An 18,359-nucleotide genomic window follows, 5' to 3' on the forward strand; every position below is an offset into this window, starting at 1 on the left:
TTTTAGGAAATTAAATATTAGCTTTCTATAAAAGGTTTTGTCTAGTCGGTGGTGGTTGCTGTCATATCCAAGAAGGCCATGTGCCTCGCCACGTCAGTACTGGGAACCAATTATGGAAATTAATATTTAATGGAATTAATAACTTAAGGAGACTTGGGTCGAACGTGTAAAGTTCCGCAGGAGATCCAAGTCAAAACCTAAAAGAATAAATAGATTAAGTTTTGGATCAAATGTGTTAAGTTCCGCAGGCGATCAAAAATTTAATTTAAAAGAACACATGGTAGCTAGGAAAAGGTTCAGACCTTTGTACAAAATTTTTGTACAGTGGAACCTATAGGTTTTCCGAGTAGCATACCAAATACAAGAGGCTTACGATTCTAGTATTTCGAATATGTTTTTCGATGATGTGTTCTTTTGTTTTATTTTTTCTTGTGATTTAATTGTTCTTTTCGGTTAACCTAAAGTTATTTTAGGAAATTAAATATTAGCTTTCCATAAAAGGTTTTGTCTAGTCGGTGGTGGTTGCTCCCATATCCAAGAAGGCCATGTGCCTCGCCACGTCAGTACTGGGAACCAATTATGGAAATTAATATTTAATGGAATTAATAACTTAAGGTGATTTGGGTCGAACGTGTTAAGTTCCGCAGGAGATCCAAGTCAAAACCTAAAAGAACAAATAAATTAAGTTTTGGATCAAACGTGTTAAGTTCCGCAGGCGATCCAAAATTTAATTTAAAAGAACACATGGTAGCTAGGAAAAGGTTCAGACCTTTGTACAAAATTTTTGTACAGTGGAACCTCTAGACTTTCCGAGTTGCAACCAACAGGGACGACTATGGGAGCCCAACCCAAGGAGCACTAAGAGTCCAGTACAGTGCCACTGATAAAAGTAAAATACTTGTTATCTTTTAATACTTCTAATATATAATGCCTCGGCATTTTCTTTAGCATCTTGTGTGCCAAAATCCCTAAAGTCTTGACTTTGGGATTCTACTTAAAGCCTTGGCCTTTTTCTTTCTTTTCTTCATCTATCTTATACTTGTTAATACTTCTAAAAGAATTTAATAGAACTCTTATTTTTCCACTAGAACACATGGTTGTTCATGCTTGTTAAAAATAACAAATGAAAACTAGAGAATCTGCATATCATACAAGCTTAACTAAATCTAAAACTTGTGGGAATTAAAAACCTTAAATCTTGCTACAACTGAGATAGAAGAAAGAGAGCAAAGAATGCATGCTACTCAATAATCTCTAGCTATTCCAATGCTGTATAATGAAATCCAAAGCAAAGAAAACAAAATACACTAGCTGTACGGAAAATCCAAAGCATGGAAACAAATCTGACTTCTTCAAGTATGCTACAACAAAATTAAATAAAGGAAACCACATCTGAATTCCTTAAGCTTGCTACGTCATAATTAGAACAAGGAAAGCAAATCTGAAATTTACACTTGAACATACTAAGAGTGAATACTTAAACAAATGATTTTGCATATTATAACTAACGAAAATCTGCATGCTACATAACAAAAATCTGCTCTACTACCCATTGAAAAATATGCACTACTACAAACTAATTTCTGCTATATGATTTAAACTTTAGCTTAAGCACAACTAATCATGCATAGTTCTTCTCTTAAATCCTTTACGTGATCTATTCGGACTCACTAACAATGCATGCACAATTTAACCATCCTAAGGGGACAATGGAAGAAAAAGAGATTTTCTTAAATAGTCCAGATTCTAACTCTCACAATTCTTCTCAAGTTGATGTCAAATGAACGATAAGCACAGGGCCGTTGACACCCAGAAATCCTAGCAACACTTCACTAATCCAACTCCGGAACAAATACAAAGCCATCAAAACTTAAGCTAGCACACATCGAAAGCTTCAACTACAGATCATAGAATCAAATCCGGGTTTGCTACAAGCTCCAAGAGGGGCTGTTCCAAGCTTCAACGAGGTTGTTCCTATCTCATACATAGCACAAAACCAACCAAATTAAGCTTGCTGGAGACTTAAAACAAAAAAAAACCTATATGAACTGATTCATGGCTTCAGCAGAATTGCAAGGAGGAAAAAAAAACAGAAGCTTGGATCTATTCTAACAATCAAGAAAATTGCTACTGTAAACTTAAAATCTTAATAGTTTCTCATGCTCATTGCCTAGAATTAGCTATGACCTTGTAGCTGATCCGTTCACAGCACATCACAAACGTTCACAAACACAAACCGAACATCACTTGGAGTTAACACATCAAAACATAATACAAGAAATTCGTCTCTACTTCAATGGAAACTCGAATCTATCCCTAGCTTCTGAACCATCTCAACGGAACTCGGAACTTTGCTTACCCATTACTATCCAGAAGCCAAACCATTCGAAAAACAATCGAAGGAACTACTCTTACTGCAGGTGAGAGCACTTACCTTGCTGTTCTTGAACTCGCAGCCGGTAAAAATCCCTTCTAGGGTTCGGACGAGCCCACGATCTCGGCGTTCTCCTCGTGTCGGCGCGTCCTCCTTGACAAGATTATCACGACGGTGTGAAAGACCCTCGGATTTGGTCCTTGACCAGCCGCCGGAGACGAAACCTAGCTTCGGTTTCGTTTCCGCCCGAGAGAAGTCGCCGACGCCGCCCACGCGTGAGGGAGAAAGGGGAAAAAACTAGGTCACGGGGAAATAATCAAGCCCTAAGTTCTCCTCTTATAACCTTAATATTCTGTTACAGCTTAAGACTATTTCGCTTCCTTCTTATTACGAAATTCCCATTGGATCACCTGGTCAGCCGCGTTTGATCAAATCAAACCGTCGTTGGTTCGATTCCCCCACAGCGCCCTTTTTCATTTTAATTAATTTTGATTTCCTAACTACGGTTTTAGTACAGTTTTGACCCTTATCTGATTAAGTAACAACTGCTAGCCCAGTTGGTTAGTCAGGTTTTGCTTGGGTCAGGGGTTGCCGGTTCGAGCCTCGGCTTGGACATTTTTTGTCGAAACTTCCTTCATTTAGTAAAAATACCAAACGACCTCCAAAAATTACATAAAAATGCTCTAAAAATTTCTAAAAATCTCTAGAATATTTCTATAGCATTTCTAAATATTTTTAAGAACTTTTAAAACTTTTAATGGGGAAAATTGGGTCGTTACAATCCCCCATATCTTATAAAAAGTTCGTCCTCGAACTTAGAATAATTCTGGAAAATGGTACTTGTTAAATTTGGCAAAAGAAGTTGACACAAAAGAGTGGGTAGCACCAGTATCAAATAAGACGGTAGCTAAATGCTAAATGCTAAATGGTAGGTATTTGTCCTGTGACTACCGTGGAGGTACCGACAGCTTCTTCCTTAGTGAGAGAAAATACTCTGACATTGATTGGAACGGGTGGGGCTTCTAACCTTTCCTGACCGAGATAGGGTCCCTCTAGTGATGTTGTCATGTGGTGTAACTGTGCAGGCTTGCCTTCATATTGCATTAACTGTTGCTGAGGTGCCTTAAACTTATTAGGACATGCTCTAGCAAGATGTCCTTCTTGGCCACATGAATAACATCCGGTCATACCCAAAAGACAGGCTCCTGGATGCGATCTCCCGCATTTAGGGCAGGAAGGAAACTTAACCTGCTCGTCTATTGGACCTCCCTTTTGGCTGCCTCCTGTATCCCCTCGTTTTCTTTTGTTACCCTTGCCCTTCCAATTCTGATCACTTGACTGAGGTTTCTGACTTCCCACTGTCTTGTTTTCGATCTTGACAGACTTGTGTTGCTCTCGTTGCGCCTTGATGCTATCCAGATAGTGCTCAGCGACTAATGCTCTGCTGACCAGCTCCTCGCCAGTCTGGGGCTGATGAGTTCCACTACTCACATTAAGTGCTATTACTGGTCTCAGCATCCTGAGCATCATTCTGACTCGTTCCTTTTCTGTACTTACTAGCTCTGGACAAAGACGGGCTAGCCTATTGAATTTCTGTACTACTTCTTCCACCGACAGGTCTCCTTGTCTGAATTCTATAAACTCCTCAAAATGCTTATTGGTGATTCTTTGACGGAAGAATTCTTCGTAAAACTCTGTCTCAAAGTCAGCTCAGCTCATCTGATTGACCAACCTCTTGCTCTTAACTCTCTCCCACCATATACGGGCATCTCCAGATAGGCAGAAAGAAGCACACTTGACCTTCTCGACTTCCGGCCAATCGAGAAGCTCCATGGTGCTTTCTAGTGTCTTGAACCAAGCCTGAGCATCCCAGGGCTCAGTCGTGCCTGAGAAACTTTCTAGCTTCAGCTTCAACCACTGTATCAGGTAGGCTTCTTGTCTTCTAGGTGTTGTGGGGACTTCCAGAGCGGCTGGTGGAACTTCAGTCACTACTGGAGTCTCCACATTAATAGTTGGAGGAGTGGGATTAACTGGATGTTGATTCGCCATCAGATTGACGATCACTTGTTGCTGCTCCGCCACTTGTCTCTGGAGTTGAGCAACAACTTCAGAGAGATTTGGTTCAGCTATTCTGGGCTCTTCGTTTTCCTGTGCTCGGCCCTCAGTACGAACGGTACGGGGATGTCCTCTTCTTGACATCTAATTATGTAGGAGAGAAGCAAAACTAAAATCATCTCTATTCTTCCTAAGCATATGTATCCAAACATAGAAACAAGAATTTTCTTCTTACTTAACCGCATATAAGCAGATGCTCTATACCGCAATTAATAAGCATAAAAGAAAAATTAAATACTTTCTTACTTGAAGACGGCAAGGATGGTGCTGATGTGTAATGCTGGAGAATGGGAACTGCTCTGATACCAACTGTAACGACCACCCTTCTTACTACTACTACACTCTAAGGATGACCGTTACTTAACTACTAACTCTACTTAACCGGTATGATTAAAAATCATATGGAAACCCTACCGAAAAATTTCGACAGAGTCTCCCCTGTACCGATGACCATATTCAACAATACATGTAATATATACTCAGCCACAAGCGGCTGGAACACATATCAATCAACCACGCAGTTAATTAAGTATCAAACATACAAATATCTACTTACTAAACTGAACTCATCCTACATGCAATCTAAACAGAATAATCTCAAATGACATGAACTTAAAATACAACTCAAATGTTTACAATAACTAAAATGCGGAAACTAAAATTAAGGAAAGAAGACTAAAGGGACTCCTTTCTAATCCCAAGACTTCCATAGTCCTGGCATCACACATCATCTGCGCCACCTTGTCGCCTTCCTTTATCTGTAGTAAGAGGAAATGCAATCTATAAGCAAAATGCTTAGTAAGCGCTATCTAACTCACAAAACTCGATATGCATGTGAATATACTGAAAACTAAAACTGAATGCTCAAAGGAAATTTACTCATGCTCATCTACTAGTAAATAAACAAACATACTGAAGTGTTAAATATGTAAAACTACTCATGCTCTTCTAATAGCAAAGACCAGTAAGCTAATTCAAATAACATGCTAGCATAAAAGGGAACTAAACTTGCTGATTTTAAAACAAAGTGAAACATAATTCATTTGTTCTAAACTTATTCTTTTATACCGTTATACTTATGTGAAACTTATTTCTTTTGTTCAAAAACTTATACTTATAATACTTCAAAATAATAATCAACTTCTTCTTGGGCCCGACAACTGTACTTACTATGCGCGTATCCCTAACTAGACCCGAGATAGCTGGTCCCGAATCTAGTAGGGTTTACTAGGTTATCTAAACCTAGGGACCGACTATGGGAGCCCAGTCCAAGGACTACTGAGAGTCCTGCATACTAGGTTATCTAAACCTAGGGACGACTATGGGAGCCCAACCCAAGGAGCACTAAGAGTCCAGTACAGTGCCACTGATAAAAGTAAAATACTTGTTATCTTTTAATACTTCTAATATATAATGCCTCGGCATTTTCTTTAGCATCTTGTGTGCCAAAATCCCTAAAGTCTTGACTTTGGGATTCTACTTAAAGCCTTGGCCTTTTTCTTTCTTTTCTTCATCTATCTTATACTTGTTAATACTTCTAAAAGAATTTAATAGAACTCTTATTTTTCCACTAGAACACATGGTTGTTCATGCTTGTTAAAAATAACAAATGAAAACTAGAGAATCTGCATATCATACAAGCTTAACTAAATCTAAAACTTGTGGGAATTAAAAACCTTAAATCTTGCAACAATTGAGATAGAAGAAAGAGAGCAAAGAATGCATGCTACTCAATAATCTCTAGCTATTCCAATGCTGTATAATGAAATCCAAAGCAAAGAAAACAAAATACACTAGCTGTACGGAAAATCCAAAGCATGGAAACAAATCTGACTTCTTCAAGTATGCTACAACAAAATTAAATAAAGGAAACCACATCTGAATTCCTTAATCTTGCTATGTCATAATTAGAACAAGGAAAGCAAATCTGAAATTTACACTTGAACATACTAAGAGTGAATACTTAAACAAATGATTTTGCATATTATAACTAACGAAAATCTGCATGCTACATAACAAAAATCTGCTCTACTACCCATTGAAAAATATGCACTACTACAAACTAATTTCTGCTATATGATTTAAACTTTAGCTTAAGCACAACTAATCATGCATAGTTCTTCTCTTAAATCCTTTACGTGATCTATTCGGACTCACTAACAATGCATGCACAATTTAACCATCCTAAGGGGACAATGGAAGAAAAAGAGATTTTCTTAAATAGTCCAGATTCTAACTCTCACAATTCTTCTCAAGTTGATGTCAAATGAACGATAAGCACAGGGCCGTTGACACCCAGAAATCCTAGCAACACTTCACTAATCCAACTCTGGAATAAATACAAAGCCATCAAAACTTAAGCTAGCACACATCGAAAGCTTCAACTACAGATCATAGAATCAAATCCAGGTTTGCTACAAGCTCCAAGAGGGGTTGTTCCAAGCTTCAACGAGGTTATTCCTATCTCATACATAGCACAAAACCAACCAAATTAAGCTTGCTGAAGACTTAAAACAAAAAAAACCTATATGAACTGATTCATGGCTTCAGCAGAATTGCAAGGAGGAAGAAAAAACAGAAGCTTGGATCTATTCTAACAATCAAGAAAATTGCTACTGTAAACTTAAAATCTTAATAGTTTCTCATGCTCATTGCCTAGAATTAGCTATGACCTTGTAGCTGATCCGTTCACAGCACATCACAAACGTTCACAAACACAAACCGAACATCACTTGGAGTTAACACATCAAAACAGAATACAAGAAATTCGTCTCTACTTCAATGGAAACTCGAATCTATCCCTAGCTTATGAACCATCTCAACGGAACTCGGAACTTTGCTTACCCATTACTATCCAGAAGCCAAACCATTCGAAAAACAATCAAAGGAACTACTCTTACTGCAGGTGAGAGCACTTACCTTGCTGTTCTTGAACTCGCAGCCGGCAAAAATCCCTTCTAGGGTTCGGACGAGCCCACGATCTCGGCGTTCTCCTCGTGTCGGCGCGTCCTCCTTGACAAGATTATCACGACGGTGTGAAAGACCCTCGGATTTGGTCATTGACCGGCCGCCGGAGACGAAACCTAGCTTCGGTTTCGTTTCCGCCCGAGAGAAGTCGCCGACGCCGCGCATGCGTGAGGGAGAAAGGGAAAAAAACTAGGTCATGGGGAAATAATCAAGCCCTAAGTTCTCCTCTTATAACCTTAATATTCTGTTACAGCTTAAGACTATTTCGCTTCCTTCTTATTACGAAATTCCCGTTGGATCACCTGGTCAGCCGCGTTTGATCAAATCAAACCGTCGTTGGTTCGATTCCCCCACAGCGCCCTTTTTCATTTTAATTAATTTTGATTTCCTAACTACGGTTTTAGTACAGTTTCGACCCTTATCTGATTAAGTAACAACTGCTAGCCCAGTTGGTTAGTCAGGTTTTGCTTGGGTCAGGGGTTGCCGGTTCGAGCCTCGGCTTGGACATTTTTTGTCGAAACTTCCTTCATTTAGTAAAAATACCAAACGACCTCCAAAAATTACATAAAAATACTCTAAAAATTTCTAAAAATCTCTAGAATATTTCTATAGCATTTCTAAATATTTTTAAGAACTTTTAAAACTTCTAATGGGGAAAATTGGGTCGTTACACAAAATTTGTAAGAATTGAGCTCGATCAAATTGGATAAAATTCAAAGAAATGTCAAGTTGGGATTTTGACATTTTCTAGGGAGATGAGGGTAACTTAGGTTTATGTTTGACTCAGCGATTAGTTGATAATACTTAAATAAAAAATCTAGGTATTTTCTTTATGCTAAATTACCAATGTTGTGTGCCCTATCACATGCCATGACATCATGATATACATATTGACATTACATCTCATCATGATATTTGATACATGTCATGTCATACATGCATCATTATTTATGATAGTCTTTCTTTTAAAAGTATGCATTTGATATCTGTCATAATCAGTATCATGCATAAATTATTAATTATTTGTAATTAAGGATAATGATATTAATTGACATCCCATGTAAGATGATCAAAGTTAAATTGTCTAGTTAGATATGCATGATCCCTTAATTTTAGAAAAATCTTATTTTACATCTCTTAACACTACAAGAAAAAAGCCTAACAACAACGGTTTTTCGCCGTTGTCGTAGCCCATTTTGAACTGTTGTTAAAGGCCGTGTTGTTAAAAGGGGTGCCCAAAGATAATGGTTTTTAACCGTTGTCTTTGTAGGCAAAGACAACATTTTTGCAACGGTGAAAAACTGTTGTCTTTTCCTTCAAAGACAACAGTTTTTCACCGTTGTCTTTGAGCGTATGCCTAGGCTCTTCAACAACAGTTTTGAACTGTATACGACAACGGCTAAAAACCGTTGTCTTTTTTGCAAATGACATCGGTTTGACAACGGTTAAAAACCGTTGTCTTTTAGCGAACAATGTTAATTAACATCAGTTTGTCACTGTTGTCTTTTAACTCCATTGACAACAGTTTGACATATTTAAACTGATGTCTTTGGGTACAATATACAACATTTTGACAATAAAAAACATCATCATCCAGTGCAAATTTCATCCAGTGCAAATTTCATTGATAAAAAACCTACATAATCAATATTTACAATGCAAATTTCATTAAAGTACCAAACATCAACATTCAAACATCACAAAAGTTTACACAGCCAAAAGTTTATATATATCACACATATATATAAAGTCCAAAATATCATGTTTTGTTGGAGCACGTCTTCTCTACCTGTGCATCTTCTAAATAGCCTGTGCATCTTCTAAACTGCAGCCTTTTCTGGTTTCTCCTCCCTCCTAGCTTCTCTTTTCTTCTCCTTTCACAGAAACGGGGTCATTATCTTTTCCCTGAGGTAAATAGCATATGATTGCAAGTTAAGTCATTTCCCAGGAGTAAATGGCATAAAAAATGGATCTCTTGGAAATTTCAGTTTTACAAAAACTCAAAGAGTAGTATGTCTTAAAAGACCAGCTATATGGCTTTACAAGTAACTCTTAAGTATGGTAAACCAAACCTATCAACTTTACATATACCAAAAAAAATTCTATCCAATTTGAAGTCTAGCGAAACTCCATCTACTATGGGTTCAACTGCTTTGTTAGCGAGATAATCCGCCAGCAACTTAGTGTTCAAAAACCCTCAAGCAAAAACTGAAATTTTTAGAAACAGTAACTTTCTCCACACAACTAACCAAATCCCGTCAACTTGATGAGTCTGTCTAATTAACCTCCATGCAGACTTGGATGAGAAAGCTCCATCCAAAGATAATTTCCAGATCTGCAAGTCAGGCTCTCCCCTCAGAATATAAACATCAAGAGCTTTTACAACCAAATCAGGCGTAAGCACATCTCTTAATTTGAGAAGAACCCATCCCTGCTCATCCCACATAGAAGACACAGACCTACGAGGATCTCCAACCATATTACAAAGCTAACAAAGGACCTGCATCTAACAATGTATCAAACCAGAAATTAATATGATCTTCACCTAAATGCCATCTAATCTGCTCTTCTGCTACGTTTCTCATCTGTAACATCCTTTTCCAACAATGTGAAGCTTTGTTTTTGAGTAAAACCACCACAGGAGAGACTGACCCACAGTACATGCTAGACTGAAATTTCGACAAGTGTGTTCTCTGCTCCTAGAATCTGCACCACATCTTCCCTGAAAATGCATTAGGCACCTCAGATAAACTTCTCACTCCCAATCCTCCTTCTAGCTTAGGTTTACAAATATCTTTCCAAGAGATCCAGTGAATCTTCCTATTGGAACTGATAGAACCCCAGAAAAAATTGGCCATAATCATCTCAATTTGATGTAAAATACCCCCTTCGTCACTATTAATAATGGAGGCATCTAAAAAATGGATTCTTCCTACCAATATTGAATTACTTATGTTACAGGGTGATATATGCAATCAAAGTTTGGACCTCAAACATTAAATTTCTCTGTTAGTTACTATACATGGTAAAAGCCCCGTTAGACATACATTAAGTTGTAGTTAGGGAATCAACAAAAAAAAAAAACACACTTGCGTTGATATTTCTGCTTGCGTATTCTTTTGCAACAGTCTTGGTGAGACCAATCACTCCTGCCTTTGCAGGACTGTAATTAGCTTGGAATACATTACCGACTAAACCAACAACAGATGCCCCTGCTCAATTGAATGATATTTCAATATCTCGAAAAAAAACTAAAGCATAAAGATGCTGCAGTAACAAGATTATTACCCTTCTAAACAAAGACATCTACATTATAAAATTGAGAACCCCAGAAAGTTTGTTATGTAAACCAAAATATAGTATAAATATTTGACAAAGGATTAAGGTTAATCATTTTTTATATTTGACAAAGGATTAAGTTATTGGTTTGTATTTGATGTTGGTGCATCAAGTATGCAGTTTAGTCATGCCGATTGGATTTGGTAAATGGACTCAGAGATAGATATCTCCAAATCAAGTGCAATCAAGTATAAGCAGCATGTATTCAATTCAACTGAATATTATTATTGTCAAATGCAATAAGATGAACTCATGTATATACCTATTCATAGATATGATCTTGTATGCATTCGGCTATCTCAGAGCGCACTTCATCAATTTCTTCTTGAGAGTACTCCGCTTTTGTGAACTGTGAACACACATAAATTATATGATCTTAAAGAACAAAATATAATTAATTGGAAAAAAAATAATAACTAAATAACAATTCGTGAAGTGATACCAAAGATCATTTTGAGAAATTCGTCCTAGTTGATCTACTAAGATTACCCCAAAGAAGTCATCTGATATGATTCCCATGCTGTGAGCATAAGGTATTTTAGAATTGGTATCGACTTTTCCACCCGTGAATGGATTGCCAATCAAGTAACCCTGAAAGCCAAGGCTTTTTCTTTCATATAAACTATGACATAATTTAAAGATCAAAATTAGATTCTTTCCCTTTATTGCCAGTGGCCCATCAATTCAAGCAATTTACCTGGAGGTTAAGTAATAGTTCTTTCCCTTCATCAATACCTGAATTACAGTAAAGGAAAATGGCATGTAAATTAACACCCTCATCAATAGTTTACATTAAAAGTAGAGTTACCATCCAATATTCTTTTGGCCACCATAGGTACAATTTTTCTAGCATATGAATCCCCAGCAATGTAGAGGGGATTGGAGATGAACTGTGGGTGCTCAACAAGCCACTGCAAAAGTGAAAGATTACATCTTTAAGGCACTTACAGTAATTACATCAGGAATATATATGATCTTTCCCACCTGTAAAAGAAACTTAGAAGCCTGTTCGGACCAAATAGTATCGTTGGCATCATACCCTTCATATTTTCTTGAGTATGAGAATCCAGAACCCAACGGGGAATCTACAAAGATAATGTTGGCTACCTGCACAAATGTTTTCACGCAGACAGGACAAAAGCATGTATCATATTGCTTCCTCAATTACTGATCAAGAAGAAGAAGTTACCTTGGTCCAGGAATAAGGATGGTAGACCAAGCTTGGCAAGCTCCCGTTGTACTCGGCTGTCACAAATTTCAGGGGCCTGCGAATGGATTTCTACTATGAAACGAGAGTAGCTAATCATAGCAAACATGGAAATTTCACCCACCGATTTCGAAGACTAATCCGCTGAAGGCAGAGCACCTGGGCCCGCCGGTCAGCCAGAGGAGCAGGGGGTCCTCTACCGGATTGTTCTCCGACTCGATGAAGTAGTAGAAAAACTCACCGCCGTGGTCCTGGTCCACCTCCACGTACCTGCACCAACGAGAGCAGAGGTTCATGGGGGTCAGAGCAAAGTTAAGGTTGGGGGAAACAACATCCGGACCCTGTCTCTAAGTAGAAGGGAAGGGGGCCTTGGAATCTAGGTAAATAGGTGACCACAGAAGATGAGAGAGCAGAGGAAAAGAAGCAGAGAAAGATCAGTGAGACAATCAGGAGAGGGATTTCGATCTTCCTCCTCCTCCTTCCTTCTTCTTCCTTCTTGTGTTGGAACTGGCTGAAAGTCGAGGCGACGAGGAGGAGGTGGTGAAGATGGCTAAAAGTAGAGGCCGCGAGGAGGAGGTGGCGAGGCCGAAAGTTGAGGCGACGAAGAGGGCGGCGAGGAAGGAGGCAGCGAAGGGGTGGTGAGGAGGGAGGCGACGAAGAGGGCGGTGAGGAGGGAGGCGGCGAAGAAGGCGGTGAAGAGGGTGGTGAGGAGGGAGGCAGCGAAGAGGGTGGTGAGGAGGGAGGCGACGAAGAGGGCGGTGAGGAGGAGGCGGCGAAGAGTAGGGTTTTGGGAAAGAGACAGAAAAAAATAAAGCGTAAAACAGACAAATGACGAAGGAGAAAAAGTGGCGAAAGAAAAAACAATCGCATTCAACAACGCTTAATAGACAACGGTTTTTAAAAACTGTTGTCGTAATCCCAAAAAAGCGCACATAGACAACAGTTTTAAAAAACTGTTGTCGTTCCCTTTAAAAACTGTTGTCGTATCCTCAAAAAAACATAAATTGACAACGGTTTTTAAAAACCGTTGTCATAGGCCAAAAAAATTACTAAAAGATAACAGTTTTTGTTAAAATCGTTGTTAAAAGGCAAAAAGACAACGATTTGGTATAAAACCGTTGTCATTTGAGTGTTGTTGAATGACATTTTTCTTGTAGTGTAAGACCATAGGCTTGACTTGTATGCATTTTTGAGACACATTAGATATAAGTGAGATGTTAGAAAGATAAACAAAACTCAAGATACTGATTTAGTACATCTTTTTGAATTTTAGTATCATCAAAATAAATGATTATGTGAAGTTTAATCATAGGAAAAGCTAGTATACAAGTTATGTGCATTTAGTCCAAAGATCATGGTTAGAAATTATTTTCTAAAATCATTTCAAAATTATTTTAGAAAACCTTGGTGAAGTTTATCTTTTGATAGGAGTCACCATCAATTAAGTGGACACTAAGTTAGAGTGAAACATTGAGGTTTTCAATGGTTTTTAATTTTATGTCAATTTTTTAAAATGAAATATATTTTCATGGAAAACTATTTTTTCTTAATAGTATATGACATAAGTAATGTCTATGTGAAATTTTATAATTTTTTGAAAATTATAAAATTATTTATGAGTTTCTTAAATTGAATCTAAAATTGAATTTAGAAATTAGAAACTCTAATCGATCAGGACATGGCTTAATCGATCAGGTGATCGATTGGGATAAATCGTTATCGATTGAATCCTAACTTATTCGATTGGTAAGCCATTTTTCTCAACATAGAATGGTTCTTAATCAACCAGATGATCGATTAAGACATTTCAATTGATTGAAGACGGTTATCAATCGATTGAGAATTGCTGATTTCGACTGGAATCGTCTGATTTCAATCCATTAACCTACACTTAGTTAACCTAACAATCTCTAACCCTCTGAAATACTTATACAAGTATATTAGGGTAATTTTCATAGTGAAAATGAAAATGGGGAAGGTTTATGGTGAAAATCATGGAGTTAAGGGAGAGGTTTAGATTCAAGATTGAATGTTTAAACCTCATGATTTCATTTTGAGTTTTCCTAAAGATTTAGGAACTCAAAATTATTATTGGTGTAATGATAGAAGTTGGAGTATGCTTTGAGGGGGAGGTCTTCCTGAAAGACATAATTTTTTATGATAAGGATGAGTAGACAATGAAAGGTTGGGAACCTTCTTTGTGATGAATGCTCAAGGTTGATCATATGATATAATGAAAAGTATGAGACTTTCATTGAGTTTCTTTGAACAAATTGACTCTCAAGAAGAGTTTTTGATGTGTGTCGAAGGAGGAGAAATATGAGGTTTAAGTTAGAAACCCCCATTCGTGCTTTGGCATGGGATGAAGTCATGGAAGTTGGGCTAATGGGTTAACTTAACTTAAACATATTGTCAAACATAAAAAAGGGGAAGATTGTTAGTGTAATCGTATGTGAGTCAAGGTTGACCAGTCTGACTAAGCTCGAGTTGGCTCGATCTTGAGTTTCGATGTTTAGACAATATGTGTGAATGAGAAGTAAAATAGGTCAAGGTTGCCCAGAGACTTGATTGGCAAGGTCCTAACCGGAGGTTAGGCAAATTGAAATCCTAGTAGGACTAGACAAACTTAGTTGGAAACTAGGTTAAGTCCAAGGTGGGTTAGCTAAAAGCTAAACACTTGACACAAGTGAAGTACTAGTGGAAATAGACAAACCTAGTTGGAAACTAAGCTAAGTTTAAGGTGGATTAGCTGGGAGCTAAATACTTGGCACAAGTGAAGTCCTTATTGTTGGTATAATTAGCACTAATGGTTAAACTCAAGTTTTGATGAATGACAAATAGCTTAAAATTAGATGTTATATTTTCTAACCTATTTACTAAGTGTATAGGACTGAAAGACTTGATGAGACTTGACATCAGGCTGGAGTCTAATTAGGTTGATAACTGGCACGGGAAGACCCGATCAATTGATATTTGACAAGAAGTCTAGTTGGATCCGCGAGTCTTGATAACTTGCTGAAGTCCAGATGGGGCATCTAGCATGAAGTACTGGTGGGTCAAGGTCAAGTAAGTCTGTAATGATAAGTAAGGAAAGCACTGGAGGATAGTGATCTACTGAGGATGGGTCCCAGTAGAGCTGTAGGTGCTGGTCAAGTTTAGATCCATTTTGGAAGTCTAAGATGAAACTATGACTAGATGCTGATACATTTGTTATTTGGACTAACGGACTTTTATAGACACTAAGTGCAAAAATTAGTCTCAGATGAATAGTGTCTTAGGCACCTCGGAGCTGTGGGGAGGCGCCTCGAAGCTGAATGAAGGCTTCCTGGATAGGGAGGAGGCACCCTCATGTAGATAAAGTTTGAGGATAGAGTTTCGCCGCGGGGAGGCGCCCTGGACTGCATTGGAGGCACCTCAGAGCCTGTTGGATGCGTCTCAGAGTGAGTTGGAGGTGCCCTCTTGCGGAAAGAAACTAATGACTACAGATCGAATAAGCACTGTTGGAGGAACCTTGGGTTGTTGGAGGCGCCTCCAACACTATTTATAAGGAGGTTATCGACATCCCTTAATACAAAGATCTTCTACACTATTTCTCGACTGTTCTGTTGCTACATTCTTGCACCACTGCTATTCTACTACTTGTCTACGTTTGAACGCTGCAAGCAGACCAACGCCAACACTTGAGCTTCCACTTTTTGACATCACTGTGTTGGGTAATGTTTATTTTAAAAATCATTTACTTTATTGCTAAGGAAAGATACCTGGATCTTGGAGTAGGAGTCACAGAAGGCTCTGAACTAGGTAAGCTGACCGTGTTGCTTTCCCTTTTCCAATTCTATTTTTTTATTTAGTTTTATTCCGCTTTGCACTTGATTTTTTTAAAATAAAAAAAGACTCATCTTAAAATACATGTGATTCACTCCCCCTCTCACGTGCCTACTATCCTACACTAGTGGGACCAAGGAAACCTAGTTGGGAAGTAGGTTAAGTTTAAGGTGGGTTAGCTGGGAGATAAACACTTGGTACGAATGAAGTCCTAGTTGGGAACTATGAAATGAAAGTCCTAGTGGGGCTAGACGAGAGAAAGACTAAGTGGGTCAAAAGTTGACCAAACACTTGGTGGTCATAAGTCCAATAGGGAGTTGACATGAAACGAGAAAGTTTCAACGTAGCAAACTTCTGGAGGCCATAACTTTTAGCTCGGATATCAAAATAAGATGATCTCAAATCCAAAACAAAGCTTGTTTAGAGCTTTAACACTTTAACTTCTTACCAATTGATTGGGTAATCAATTGGCGGGAGTTTAATCGATTAGGGAATTGATTAATTCATGAAGCATAGTACAGAAAGTGTGGTAATCGATTGGATAATCGATTAAGGTCAATCCAATCGATTGGTTGATCGATTGGGATCCTCTTTCACATGAAAATAGGAGGAACCAACCCTAATCAATTGGGAGATTGTTTCTTCATGAAGTGCAGTAGCTTTCTCGCGAAGGGGATGAATCGATTGGGAAGATGCTCAATTGATTAAGCCAGACGTTGATCAATTGGGAATCAATTAACTAGGTTTTTCATGAGAGAATAGTAAGGTGCTGAATCAATTGGCTAATTGATTGGGGGAGACTCAATCAATTGATAAATCGATTAGGCAGTGTTTCTCATGAGAACAACAAACTTCTGAATTGATTGGGTAATCAATCAAGATCATCTCTAATCAATTGGGTAATCTATTGAGAGAAATTGTAAGCAACCAGTAGCTTCCTAGATCAATTAGTTAATTGATTGGAAAGGTTCTTCTTCACAAACAAAAGCATTCTTAATCGATCAGCTAATCAATTAAGAAGCTACTTTATTGATTACAGTGTGGCTTAATCAATTGGGAAAAGAGGAAAAGAGTCGTTATGAGATTTGGATGGTTGGATTTGATCTGATTTGATGTGGTAATCGATTAGGGGAAAGGTTAATCGATTGGGAACCCTAAATCAGCATGATATAAAGGGATTTTGTGATGGATTCAAGTATCTCCTTCTACAGCTCTTCTCTGCCAGTTCTTAAGCTTTGGATGACAAGTGTTACTATACTTTCCAAGCATCAAGAGGCCAACCAAAGAAAGAAAAGAGCAAACAAAACAAGGTTCCTTGTTATAATCATTTTTAATTTCTTTTGTAACCTAGTTTGTATTTCTTGTTGCATTTCTTGTATTTGAGCTTGTGTGAGGCTTCTCCACGTCCAAATTGTTTCCGAAAAGTAGTGTGTTCATAGTGGAGCTGTGTGTATGATATGGATCCTTGGATTAGTCACCTCAAGAAGGTGGAGACCAAGTAAAATGAAGGTGCTAGCATTGCTTCAAGTTTTTCTCTGCAACATCAACAAGAAGAAGTGAAAGAAGCTATTCACCCCCTCTAGCTCTCTACTTGTCCTAACACTAGATAGCTACTCATGTCTATGATAGATGCCTAAGGATTGGTATACATGTACTTGGATTTTTTTGAACACCGCCTCTATATCAATATACACACCCTCAAAGATGCGCATGTGTAGCGCGGGGGCCTGATAGAGTTCAGAAAGGGATAAATTCAGATTTACCATGGGAAAAAGAAAAAAAATGTGAGAGCAGCTTGGGGGAGACTGTGTCGGTGTCTATGGTTATAGCCCACAATGAGGGATTAGCACGGGTAGATCACCCGGGCTGGCTGCACGGGTAGATCACCTGGGCTGGCTCCACTATTGGAATCATGGATGACATAACAAGGTGATGAGCCTTCATCAAGCTACTAGTCCCCAGATAGCAGAGCCTTAAAACCCACAACATCCTTGTGTACGTGTTCATCTCATGTCACATATCCAACCACCATCGGATCTTTGCCCACAACTAGCTAACTAACCAACATCTAAAGAACACATATGCCTATGTCTCCTCCTCTAAGCAAATTGTTGGGAGATTGTTGATGCAATTATCCTTGGTTAAGGTCAACTAGTTTGACTAAACTTAAGTGAGTTCGAGTTTGAGTCTCGATGTTTGGATAATATGTGGGACGATATGTGAGATCGGAGTCCAAGTGGGTCAAGGACTTATATCACTAGCCTAAGTCCTTCGCGTGCTTCCAGCTCTAGGGTTCATGCCGTCGGGTCCATCGAGCTTCCTTTTCTACTGCGCTTCTGGTCCTCAAAAAGTACCACGCCTTGCAAGGATACGATTCACGACAAAAATAGAATTTTACATATATCGATCCTATATTCCACAAAGAAATGTACATGTAATCTAGATCAAAACAAAAATGTAAAACCCTAAAACTAATACAGCTCCTGCTGTATTTAATATATACAATCATGCACACACAAAAATGCCCTTAAC

The 18,359-nt window shown here is 38.3% G+C and overlaps 1 protein-coding gene across 1 annotated transcript; it reads right to left on the reverse strand.

Annotated features, from left to right (window-relative positions):
• Window positions 1-11,567: 11,567 nt before the first annotated feature.
• On the reverse strand, window positions 11,568-17,834 carry LOC122043970 (serine carboxypeptidase-like 15). The gene is made up of 7 exons (XM_042604525.1): window positions 17,715-17,834; window positions 17,499-17,554; window positions 12,343-12,552; window positions 12,127-12,272; window positions 11,985-12,040; window positions 11,780-11,902; window positions 11,568-11,706 (listed from the first exon to the last, which is right to left on the reverse strand). The coding sequence occupies exons 1-7, from the start codon at window positions 17,832-17,834 to the stop codon at window positions 11,575-11,577; spliced, it is 843 nt and encodes a 280-aa protein (XP_042460459.1). The 3' UTR covers window positions 11,568-11,574.
• Window positions 17,835-18,359: the final 525 nt, after the last annotated feature.

The sequence above is a fragment of the Zingiber officinale genome, chromosome 2A, assembly GCF_018446385.1.
Source record: "Zingiber officinale cultivar Zhangliang chromosome 2A, Zo_v1.1, whole genome shotgun sequence".
Lineage (NCBI taxonomy): Eukaryota > Viridiplantae > Streptophyta > Magnoliopsida > Zingiberales > Zingiberaceae > Zingiber > Zingiber officinale.

What these genes read in the sequence shown, in the direction of transcription:
- LOC122043970 (XM_042604525.1), bottom strand. Translation starts at nt 17,834, where the DNA reads ATGAACACGTACACAAGGATGTTGTGGGTTTTAAGGCTCTGCTATCTG. An exon ending in TATATTGATATAGAGGCGGT is followed by an intron (nt 12,553 to 17,498) that starts GTTCAAAAAAAT and finishes CTCTACTTTTAG; the next exon opens with CCATCTTCACCACCTCCTCC. An exon ending in CTTCTAAGTTTCTTTTACAG is followed by an intron (nt 11,707 to 11,779) that starts GTGGGAAAGATC and finishes TCACTTTTGCAG; the next exon opens with TGGCTTGTTGAGCACCCACA.